Below are 11,622 nucleotides of genomic sequence, written 5' to 3' on the forward strand. Positions count from 1 at the left end.
TAAAAGTCAGCCTGTAGTGAATTAAATCAAACACACACTGTCATCCCAAAATTCTTTTACTATTTAGTTCAAGTACAAAAATACAAAATCAGCATACAACTGAATTATGAAGGAATAAATACATTTTTTTTTTAAGTAAGTAAAAAAGTAAGTAATTTGAGTAGGCTAAGGGTTAGTAGTCTCCAAACTGAAGCACTGCACTGAGAACACACTCTAACTCTGAACAATGTAACAGTAGCAAGATATACAAAATCTGAATATAGAATGGATAAATAGCTAATGGGATTTGAGATAGTTGTTTTGCTATCGCTGAGGACTAAGTAACATTTTGCTTTTACAATAAATGAGAACGTTGTAAATAAAAAATAAACATTGGTAGTAATAACGTTGGTAATAGGTGTGTATGCAGTGAGCGTATAAGCATATTATGTCATTCCCTGTAACCACAATGTACTGGCTTCTCCTTTCAGTAACTACTGGGGTTCAGGATCAGATCTCTAAAAGAAACACAGAACAGATTGTCAGACACATTCCTTTATCTGGAAAGATTTTTGGGGGAAACACATGGTACATGAAACTGTCCTCAGAACACTGCATGACATTGAATGAACGAATATAATTTTTTTGCCTGTTTACCATATGCTTTTTTTTCAGACGTATGTTGTTGTCGATACTAACCTTCCCTGTGGAGTACTTCCTGATGATTTCGTTTGTCAGGATGGCATTGAAGGTTCTGCAGACCAGAGACAGGTTCCAGTAGCCTCTCTTCCCGTCCACACGCAGTACGTCCCGGAAGATCCACACCAGCGACTCAAGAGGAAGCTGAAAGAAAGTGCATCAATTCAATGGTTCCAGTGTTTTAGCTGCCTATTTTGGTGAAGTGTTTGTTGTTGAACATTCGGTTCCTAAAGCAGTGGCGTTGTATATAAAAGAGGCCAGGAAAGTCACTAGGTAGGCTACATGTCAAACTCTAGAAGGCATTTATGGGTGATTCCTCACAAAACTAGAGCCAAAAATTAGGATTTGGGGGATTTTCACTCAGTTTAATCTATATTAGTGTCCTTTGGGGGAAGGATTGTTAACATTTGTATCTTAAATCATAATTAAGAACCCTTCTACAGATAACATTGTGAAAATCCCCCAAATCATGGTATTTTTGGGTTCTAGTTTCATGAGGAATCGTCCGAACATAAGTATATTTATTAAATGAATGGTAATCTAAGCGTTATTTTCAGTTGCATCATGTACGGAGAATCAAAAACAAAGAGTCTGCGGTTTGGCTAACCAGGCTATCTGAATTGTGTCCCACTCACCACCCGCCAACCCCTCTCTGTTCATCATATATGCATAGTCACTTTAACCATATCTCCATGTACATACTACCTCAATCAGCCTGACTAACTGGTGTCTGTATGTAGCCTCGCTACTTTTATAGCCTCGCTACTGTATATAGCCTGTCTTTTTACTGTTGTTTTATTTCTTTACCTACCTATTGTTCACCTAATACCTTTTTTGCACTATTGGTTAGAGCCTGTAAGTAAGCATTTCAATGTAAGGTCTACACCGGTTGTATTCGGCGCACGTGACAAAAACTTTGATTTGATTTAAATCTGAAATTAGGAAAGAAGGAAAGTGATTTTCTGCAAGTTCTAGGTGAGATAAATCTACAGGAACTGTACTTACCTCCAGGAGATGAGGTTTCCCCAGACCATGGTACCTCTGGGGATTCTGGGAATAAAGAAGAGGTGAGTGAATAGCTAGGTTCTAGAGTACTGATCTCTGAGTTGTATTGAATCAGTGAGATAATCAGACATTGTCTTTTCACTCGGCCTACCTCTCTCCCCTACCCTCTATAAGCCCAACCATATTAAACCCCCTTTAAACCCAACTATTGGCAGTGTACCATTCCAGTCAGCACTCTCTCGCCTTGCAACTGCTGGGTCGCCAGGTCCGTTTCCTGGGCCAGTAGTGCGCCGGCGTCCGGGAACCTGTCGCTTTGTTCTTCTTCCATGTCAATGTCTGGAAAGAGGTCCTCGTCATGCTCTTCCCTCCGCCTTCCTCTTTCGTGCGTCCTAGTATAAGTGTACCCGGGCAACGAGCTCTCGACCACCAACAGGCCTTGCTCGCCCAGGCACCTGTCGAAAGCTTCCTGGAAGGCCGACGCCGTCACGTTCACCTTGTGTTTCCTCTTCATGTGGTTCTTGAAATTCTTCTTGTTCAGCCTGATTCCGCAGAGATCGCACTGGACCTTGGTGGCACGGCACCAGGGTGGCATGTCCATCTTGGATTCGGCCAGGTATCTCCTCAGGGCCTCCTCGTTCTCTGCAGCGATGTACTCCTCATGGTGTTTCCTCTTCATGTGAACTTTGAAGTTCTTCTTGTTCAGGATGATGCCGCAGTGGTCACACTGAGTCTGCACAGGAACTGTGTCTCTTTGGGAAGGTCTTTGTGGTCTCTCGGTCTCAATCTGCGGCGTCGGAGGGCAGCTATACACTTCGGGCGAGGAGGGTTCCGAATCCTGGTGTGTGACCGGATTGTGACTGGCAGAAGCATCTGGTTTTTCCATTGGAGGTGTGTCTGTGTTTAGAGTTTGAAGAGCGACTGGTAAGCTCGGAGGGGTGGCAGGTCTGGAGCTTGAAGGGACGGCAGGTATAGATGTGAGAGGCAGAACAGGTGTGGATGTTGCAGGGGCGAGAGGTCTCTGGGCTGGAGAGGGATGTTGCTGGAGGGGCGGAGCAACAGATGGAGATTGAGCTTGGACACGGGCAGGTCTTTGAGTCCCGTTCCGCTTTCTGCAAGCTCTGAAATGTTCTATAAACAACGCTTTTCTGCAGAGTACATGGTCACAATAGCTGCAGTGGTAGTGAGGGTAGTCTCTGCATGTCAGTTTGCAGTTGTAGACGATGTACTCTGACAGAAAAGGGCAACAATAAAACAATCAGTATAAAAAGAAATAATGTTAGATAGTGACTTTAAAAAGTCAAGTGTATAAGGACATTAGCACGTGTTGGGTGGTTGGCATTCGTACAACTCAATTGAACAACTACAAAGCATTACTGAGTACAAGGCAATCGTTATTTTCTGACACTGCGGTTTCCAAAGTTCCCCTCACCGTCATTTTGAACTGCACTTTTCAGGTGGCTCTGGATGTGTGGGATGATCCGGTGTAACTCGTTGGGTTTGAACGCAGACGGTCGGCAGAAGGGGCAGTGGTAGAGGGAACAGCACGTGGTGCACGGTTGTATCTTGGGAGTTTCACCAACTCGGAAACTGGTAATATGTTGCTGTGGAAAAACAAAGACAATAATGAATAGTCAATAATAAAGAGAAAATGGTCAGGAAATCCAGAGACGCAAATTCTACATTGTCCCAAATTGGGGACCAACAGTTCAGCAACATGCAGATAAAAATGTTTTGTATAGAAATGACAATTCTTTGTTTCCTACATTAATACATCAGAAAGCCATGTCCTGTCTACTCTACACAACATTATCAAAAGTAAAGTATGTGGACACCTACTCGTCCCCCCTTTGCTGCTATAACAGGCTTTCCACTAGAAAAACAGCTCCAGACCATTATTCCTCTTCCACCAAACATTACAGTTCATACTACACATTGGGGCAGATTCTTCCTTTGGACTGCCAGATGGTGAAGTGTGATTCATCACTCCAGAGAACGAGTTTCCACCGCTCCAGAGTCCAATGGCGGCGAGCTTTATACCACTCCAGGCGGCACTTGGCACTGTGCATGGTGATCTTAGGTTTGTGTGTAGCTGCTCTGCCATGGAAGCCCATTTCATGAAGCTTCTGACGAACAGTTATTGTGCTGACGTTGCTTCCAGAGGCAGTTGGTACTCGGTAGTGAGTGTTGCAACTGAGGACAGACGATTTTTACACTCTACGCGCTTCAGCACTCGGAAGTCCCCTTCTGTGAGCTTGTGTGGACTACGACTTCGCGGCTGAGCCATTGTTGCTCCAAGACTTTCCCACTTCACAATAACAGCACTGACAGTTGATCGGTGCAGCTCTAGCAAGGCAAAGATTGGACAAAATGACTTCTTGGAAAGGTGGTATCATATGACGGTGCCATGTTGAAAGTCAATGAGCTCTTCAGTAAGTCCATTATACTGCCAATGTGTGTCTATGGAGATTGCATGGCTGTGTGCTCGATTTTATACACCTGTCAACAACAGTGTCGCTGAAATAGCCGAATCCACTATTTTGAAGGGGTGTCCACATACTTTTGTATATATAGTATATTTCTATCCACAAATTTTTTATTTACTATGTGTACAGTTTCTTACCTTTCTGGGTATGTCACTGGAACTGACTATGGGGTCAGGGGTCATTGCGGGGGGCCCAGTGTTCTCATTGGAACTGACTATGGGGCCAGGGGTCAGTGTGGGGGACCCAGCCTCATCAGTTGGTGCTGTGGATACCTCTTTCCACAGAGCGTGCTGATTGGCATTGACACCTTCCACCTCAAGATTGTTAACTGAAAAAGAGAGTGTGAGAGGTCAACTTGACCAATTCTTGGCAAATCATTAGCTCAAAGGCTGACAACAGGCATTTAGAAAAATCGGTAGCCTACCTTCGTCTTCGTCAGCGTTGCCCGCATCATCGGTATTCGCCGCGGGTGAATCGCCCGAAGAACTGTTGATTATTGGTGAGTCGCCGGTGACAGGCAGCCCTTTGCCACTCACAGACCTGTACCTCGACTCCGCCAGGCTGAGTTGCTTCTCTAGCAATAGGATTTGCTCCTTGCTTTGAGAGACTTCTACACGTAACGCTCCACAGCAATCGTCCACTAACTTGCAAATCTCGGTCACAGCAGCTGAGGCTAGTATGCCCATGACAGAGCTTATCCGTTGATGCAAAACACGCGTTACCGACATTTTAAACACTTGTTTTTGTGAAACCTGGTCACAACTACTGCTAGGTATGAAGATTCAAAAGAATTCAAAACGTCTCATAAACGTTTTTGTCCCCAGCTTGTTCACAAAGTAGTAATATTTGTAAGAATACATAGATTGTTGTCAATGCGCCGCCATCTTTAATAACCGTGTCTTTGCGGGCGCATCCGATCAGCGTTCAGAAAGTTTAGACAGAAAGCTAGAAAGCGCCACCTACCGCGTGGAGACTAGAATGTGAATTATCCAGAGTCAAATCTTTGAGCACTAAATATTATTTTGGGTCATCTCTGAATATAGCTTGCTAGAGAGGAAAAGCGAATGGATTATTCCTATGGTTTGCAGAATCATTGTTTAACATTGAGGAAATCAATGTTTTTTTATTATGGTTATTGGTTATCATGTTATCATGTTATAAACTGAGCACTGGAGTAATATTAACCCCAGACAAACTATATGGAGGTTGTATTAGTCTCAAGATCTTGTGCAAAGTAAAATGATTATTTCCAGTACATCATATATGTTTAATTGTTTTTACCACAGATATAGAATGACCAAGACAACGTGATCCGCTGCACCATCGAGAGCATCCTGACTGGTTGCATCACTGCCTGGTTTGGCAACTGCTCGGCTTCCGACCGCAAGGCACTACAGATGGTAGTGCGTACATTACTGGGGTTAAGCTTCCTGCCATCCAGGACCTCTATACCAGGTGGTGTCAGAGGAAGGCCCTAAAAATTGCCAAAGACTCCAGACACTCTAGTCATAGACTGTTCTCTCTGCTACTGCACGGCAAGCAGTACCGGAGCACCAAGTCTAGGTCCAAAAGGACCCACTACCCACAAGCCATAAGACTGCTGAACAGCTAATCAAAAGGCTACCTGGACTATTTGTATTGACCCCCCGCCACTCCCACCCCTTTTACGCTGCTGCTACTCTCTGTTATTATCTACGCATAGTCACTTTACCTACATGTACATGTTACCTTAAACGCATGTTACCTTAATTACCTTGACTAACCTGTGCCCCCACACATTGACTCTGTACCGGTACACCCTGTATATAGCCTTGCTACTGTTATTTTATTGTTGCCCTTTAATTTATTTAATTTTTACTTCAGTTTATTTTAGTAAATACTTTAACAATTATTTTTCCTAACTACATTGTTGGTTAAGGGCTTAAAAGGAAGCATTTCACTGTAAGGTCTACACCTGTTGTATTCGGCGCATGTGACAAATACAACTTGATTTGTAAGTGACTTTTTTTACCGTTGCTTATTGGAAACCCTCTTATCCAAATAAGGCCATTAAAACATTCTGTGCCAAATGTCCCATCCAAACACACCTCTATCCACACCCTTTACTAGATTTAACAGAGCCTTAGCCAAGCCAAAAACAGGCTCAATAAAGACTCAATAAATACATTGAAGATTTTCCAGACTTTCAGTCATCTCAAACCTTTTCTCATCCCATTTTATGTTGTCAACAAAAAGCACCATATCCATGTTGTTATATTTCCCCTTTTAAGAGCCAGAGTTTATCGTAAACAATACTGCCATCTTCCAGAAAGTACTAGCCTATGCAATGTCATAAAGTACTTAAAAAATGTTTATTACAGGAAAACAATACAGGTTGAGGTACATAAATGGGCAATTACATATGAAATTGCATCACATTTAGCCCTTTGGCGAACACATAAAGTCACTTACAGTCAGTAGTAAACAAAGCAAATGTTGAAAGCAGTTAGAAAAGGTGTCAAGCAATTAGCAATATCTTCGCAATGTTGACTAACAGCGATAGTTGTGCACGCAGATGAATGGGTATTGTGTGCCACATCCGAGGTTCCTCCAGCCCTGGCCCACTACAAAAAGACAAACAAAAATCTTAGTAATTTTATCTGGCATATTTTAACACGTCATACAGTTCTGGGACCAGGCTACCTGTAATTACTTTTCAGGTAATATCATACTAATGTGAGTGTTCCGGATTTACATTTACTATGTTACGTCTAGTCCATGAGACCAGGCTGAACATCTTTAGGTTCATGTCTTACCAGCAGATTGCAGGTACATGCAGGAGTTGCTGGTTGCGGTGCTCTGGCTGTACCAGTTGGTGTAATACATTCCTGAGCGGTCGATCCACATCCAATATCCCTGAATAAAGAAATAGTCATAAGACTTAGCTACAGCTTGCGAGAGAAAAATTGCAAGATTATGTTATAATACTTTTTTTGCAACCGAATAGAGGGTTCTTATAACTCTATTGTGAACTGAAAGTGGGCCACTGGGAGATAACACTGACAGGAGATTTATGATGTATTTTGGGTGATAAAACCTAAAGAGACCTCATTTCATAGCATGAGATAATGTTTCTGTTCTATATGGTACCTGGGAGAGATGACCCCAGGGCCAGACCTGGTCTCTACACAAAGATAACTGTTTTTACAGCAGATACTGTCTGCTGTGAATTATAAGTATCTTTCATACCAGTCTTAACCTTGTGACCCATTCCATACATCTGTTGTTCATCATGTAGGTTGAAAGGGGTGTATCTTGGCTATAAAAGACCTTTTTACTTTTGTCTCGGGGCTCTCAACGAATCATCTGAGGGTGATTCGTTGACCATCCATCATTATCGTAGAGCACTCAATCGATTAACTTTATATGTGTGCGTTGTACTGACCTGATCCCTTTTTAATACGTGAATAAATATTTAGTTTAAGTATTACTCTGACTTGAGTGATAAGTTAGTCTCCCCTCATTTGATAGTAAAGAAATGAACCACCACAAGCTGCACTGCTGTCCCTTACCACTAACAGATCTGATATCATACCTAGCTGCATGATTAAAATATCAGAAGCTATTTAAACACAAGGCCCAGAGTGTTTCCCGGCCATATGCTCTGAGGGAAAAACTCTAGGACCCGGAACTGTTTCTTGACCGGTCACTGTCAAAAAATCTCGGGGTGCTACGTATGCTTAGACGGCGGAGGTTTTCAAGGCGACCCTTTCTCTCACCTGGAGGTAGAATCCACCGATCCAGGCGGTGGCTCTGTTGGCTGTTCTGGTTATCTGTTGCAGGTAACGATACTCGGGGGAGGAGCTGGCGGAGGCCAGGCTGGCGCCCAGTTCATTGCAATGTTCCTGAAAGAAGAGCGGGGAGGTGAGGGGTGAGACACGTGCACACACTCACACAGTAGGCCTGCACGTGAACAAAAGTGTTGAGCTCCCTCATAGTGACATTACAGTATACAGACACAAACGCACAGACTTTTTTTGAAAGTGCACAATTTGCAGTCATAGTAACTAATTCACGTCAAGATTTTAGACACTAAATATGTTACATTGAGAAGTGCGTTACCTCGGCTCCGAACCAGGACCGAGGAGTGTTCACAAACATGTAACACTTGGACTGGTAGCTGAACCATCCGTCAGGGCAGAACCTGCGTGCCGCTGTGAACACGCAGATAAAATACAACAATGATTTGACGTCGTAATACAAGGAGTTGATATTGTCAGGAGTATGAACTTTCCAAAGTAAAACGTTTGATCTCATAATGTTAAACATGAATGTTTATTTAGTCATGCTGGTGTTTTTTCCCTCCCTGCTGATGGGAAACCAAAACATTATTTCATTGTGATCATGCATTGCACGGTGTACACAGGCATAAATAGTAGAACTAGTGATGGTTAACTTAACATCATTCCTCATGGAGAGTCCCTACCTTTATCTTTAGGTGCTGCTGCAGCCACCTCAACTGCCTCATTCTCATCTTCTGAAAAGACACCTAAACACATAATCAGACAAGAATATCACTTTGAAATCCACCAGCAATTCCCCGACAATGAGATTCAATATATTTATTTTCATAGCTAATATTTTATACGTGACCTGTAGTTTAATTCATTTGTTTTGTACCAATGTGAAGTAATTGTAATTGATCAGGAAATGAGGTGATGCTCCACAATAGACTGTGATGCTCCTGCTTGATTAAAGCCCATAGAGAAGAACTGACCTGGGGCGTCACTCAGCTTCTCCTCTGCTGCAGGAGCCTCAACCTCAACAGCCTCCTCTGCAGAAACACAGAACAAGGAAATCAATTTGACTTTCATTCAACTGAGAATTGGGAGAAGTTATGATTCAGTGCTCTATTACTGCTCTCAATACAAACATAATTAGAGCTCCAAACCTGCGGCACTTTTTGGTTCTTCTACCGCCACAGCATCGCTCTCCACAGGAACTTAAAGGGGAAAACACAACTATTGTCATTATTCAGTAACAACGAATTACCCTGTGCTGTATTAGTGACATTGTTGAGTATTTGGCTGTCTTACCTGCTGCTGCCCTAGCAGAGAGTGCGACACAAAGTAGTGCAAAGATGATCAGAACCTTCATGGTGGTGATGATGGTGGTGCTGCTTGTCTGGATGAAAAGGGAGAGAACGTGTTGGAGAATCAACTAGAGAGAGTGATACACAATCATTTCAGACTATCACTAAACAAGAGTATTTCCCAACAGAAGACAACCTTAAAAATCTAGCTAAAAGTTCATCACCATCACAGTAAATACATACATCTAAATTAAGAAAGGGTGAGAAAATAAGACGTTGAATGAGTCGACACACGGGAACAGGCACTATAGGACTCTTACCTGTTGTAGTAGGTAAATCACTGTTCTCCTCAGGTACTCTACCTCGGGTAGGCCAGTGATGGAGTGATGAGTGGAGATTTCTCCACTGTTTATATACTGTTCTGTCCAGCATGATTTCACTGACGCACGTGATGTGAATGACAAAACAGCATTGGACTTTGATGGTTTAGGATTTTGTATTTATACTTCAGATGAAAAATCCCATACTAGGAATTCAAATACAGCATTTTCAATGTCAGCAGAACATGGCCAGACCCTGTTTGAAGGTGTGTTCCTGTAAGAGATTGCAAAATAATACAAGTGTCCTTATTGTGATCATGAATGGAACTTTGCCAAGGAGGTCACGTTTATTATTTCCCGACCATAAACCATTTCCTTTTCATCCAAGGAGTGGATCAGACATGAAAGGATTTAGTTTGACTTAAATACAAAATTAATTATCATATTATCATCAATGTCAATATAATACCAAAATCCTTATATTATACATTTTAGATATATATAATGGCTTTGTGTACGTACTTCAGATCTGATTTCGAATTCAAATACAGCATTTATCAAGGACAAGTTCCTTTTTGAATGTGTGTTCCAGTAAGTGATGATGAAACCATAATTGTGATAAGGAAATTGTAAACATGGAAAATTAATACGGACATGGATTAATTCAATTTACAATACGTTTTTCTCAGCACTATTGACCTTGAGATAACGTAGGGGTATGTTCATTTAGTTATAAACACTTTATTGGTCTGTTGCAGCGATTTGTCTAACATTTCCAGTCTCTCCAACTTAAAGCTGCAATCACCAGTTGAAACAAAAACAAATCCTACAAGCCCTGTTCCTGTAAAAAGCTGAGGGATGGGGTTGTAAAAACGTCACCACTCTGAAATTCACCTTCCATCGATCAAAATGATAGTTTTAGCCATGTTTTGAGGCTATATAGTGTTTGTTTATATTTACTTTATTTACAATCCTTAAAGTAAAACAAGCTTATATTTTGGATTATGATAGTTGACCTAAACTCATCATTTATGAGTTATATTCTTCAAGAATCAATGTGTACATAGCATTAACTTATTAGTCCAAAAATGGATGTAGCAACAGCAGATTGCCTCTTCAATGTATGTTTATATATCGGAGGGACAAAAGCAGTAGACCAATTTCCATCCTGTATGGAATGTCTTTATCTTATTTCTTGAAAAGACAATCCACATTTACAATTAACCTTTACTGACAACGTGACATAATAGATGACAACAGCCTAAGTCACACCTAGAGAAACAGAACCATATGCAACACAGCCTCCACTCTTCTGGGAAGGCTTTCCACTAGATGTTGGACCATTGCTGTGGGGACTTGCTTCCATTCAGCCACAAGAGCATTAGTGAGGTCGGGCACTGATGTTGGGCGATTAGGCCTGGCTCGCAGTTGGCGTTCCAAATCATCCCAAAGGTGTTCAATGGGGTTGAGGTCAGGGCTCTGTGCAGGCCAGTCAAGTTCTTCCACACCGATCTCGACAAACCATTTCTGTATGGACCTCACTTAGTCCACCGGGGCATTGTCATGCTGGAACAAACTGTTGCCACAAAGTTGGAAGCACAGAATCACAATTGTATGCTGTAGCGTTAAGTGTTCCCTTCACTTGAACCAAGGGGCTTAGCCCGAACCATGAAAAACAGCCCCGGCCCATTATTCCTCCTCCACCAAACTTTACAGTTGGCACTATGAATTGGGGGAGGTAGTGTTCTGCTGGCATCCGCCAAACCCAGATTCGTCCGTCCGACTGCCAGATAGTGAAGCGTGATTCATCATTCCAGAGAACGCGTTTCCACTGCTCTAGTCCAATGGTGGCAAGCTTTACACCACTCCAGCCAAAGCTTGACATTGCGAATGGTGATCAAACTGACGTGGAAAGGTGGTATCCTATGACAGTGCCAAGTTGAAAGTTACTGAGCTCTTCAGTAAGGTCATTCTACTGCTAATGTTTGTCTATGGATTTTATACACCTGTCAATAACAAGTGTGGCTGAAATAGCCGAATCCACTAATTTGAAGGGGTGCCCATA

At 42.3% G+C, this 11,622-nt stretch overlaps 3 protein-coding genes across 5 annotated transcripts in view; 1 reads left to right on the top strand and 2 right to left on the bottom strand.

Moving 5' to 3' along the window:
- Positions 1-11,622, top strand: part of LOC129845363 (zinc finger protein 777-like) — a 61,915-nt gene that overhangs the window by 33,038 nt on the left and 17,255 nt on the right. The gene's annotated exons all lie outside the window — the stretch shown is intronic.
- Positions 39-5,082, bottom strand: LOC129845364 (uncharacterized). The gene is made up of 7 exons (XM_055913258.1): positions 4,591-5,082; positions 4,304-4,494; positions 3,113-3,284; positions 1,904-2,910; positions 1,684-1,728; positions 679-822; positions 39-497 (listed from the first exon to the last, which is right to left on the bottom strand). The coding sequence occupies exons 1-7, from the start codon at positions 4,892-4,894 to the stop codon at positions 474-476; spliced, it is 1,887 nt and encodes a 628-aa protein (XP_055769233.1). The 5' UTR covers positions 4,895-5,082; the 3' UTR covers positions 39-473.
- Positions 6,499-9,639, bottom strand: LOC129845378 (ladderlectin-like). 2 transcript variants are annotated; one of them, XM_055913291.1, is made up of 9 exons: positions 9,558-9,639; positions 9,242-9,329; positions 9,097-9,147; positions 8,923-8,979; positions 8,632-8,694; positions 8,268-8,359; positions 7,925-8,050; positions 6,962-7,061; positions 6,499-6,769 (listed from the first exon to the last, which is right to left on the bottom strand). In XM_055913291.1, exons 2-9 carry the CDS (start codon positions 9,300-9,302, stop codon positions 6,696-6,698), a joined length of 624 nt encoding a protein of 207 aa, XP_055769266.1. In that variant the 5' UTR covers positions 9,303-9,329; positions 9,558-9,639; the 3' UTR covers positions 6,499-6,695. The 2 variants fall into 2 exon arrangements, with proteins under 2 accessions (XP_055769266.1, XP_055769267.1); XM_055913292.1 differs by having other exon boundaries at positions 9,242-9,365; positions 9,558-9,594.

Source organism: Salvelinus fontinalis, unplaced genomic scaffold (assembly GCF_029448725.1).
Source record: "Salvelinus fontinalis isolate EN_2023a unplaced genomic scaffold, ASM2944872v1 scaffold_0285, whole genome shotgun sequence".
NCBI classification, from domain to species: domain Eukaryota; kingdom Metazoa; phylum Chordata; class Actinopteri; order Salmoniformes; family Salmonidae; genus Salvelinus; species Salvelinus fontinalis.

Bases quoted from the DNA above. Each gene is read 5' to 3' on its own strand.
- LOC129845364 (XM_055913258.1), bottom strand. From the start codon at position 4,894: ATGTCGGTAACGCGTGTTTTGCATCAACGGATAAGCTCTGTCATGGGC. The intron at 1,729-1,903 runs GTACACTGCCAA...CTTTATTCCCAG, and splicing joins AGAGAGTGCTGACTGGAATG to AATCCCCAGAGGTACCATGG. The intron at 823-1,683 runs GTAAGTACAGTT...ACTTTCTTTCAG, and splicing joins GGAAACCTCATCTCCTGGAG to CTTCCTCTTGAGTCGCTGGT.
- LOC129845378 (XM_055913291.1), bottom strand. From the start codon at position 9,302: ATGAAGGTTCTGATCATCTTTGCACTACTTTGTGTCGCACTCTCTGCT. The intron at 9,148-9,241 runs GTAAGACAGCCA...TTCCCCTTTAAG, and splicing joins CTCTGCTAGGGCAGCAGCAG to TTCCTGTGGAGAGCGATGCT. The intron at 8,695-8,922 runs GTCAGTTCTTCT...TTATGTGTTTAG, and splicing joins GAAGCTGAGTGACGCCCCAG to GTGTCTTTTCAGAAGATGAG.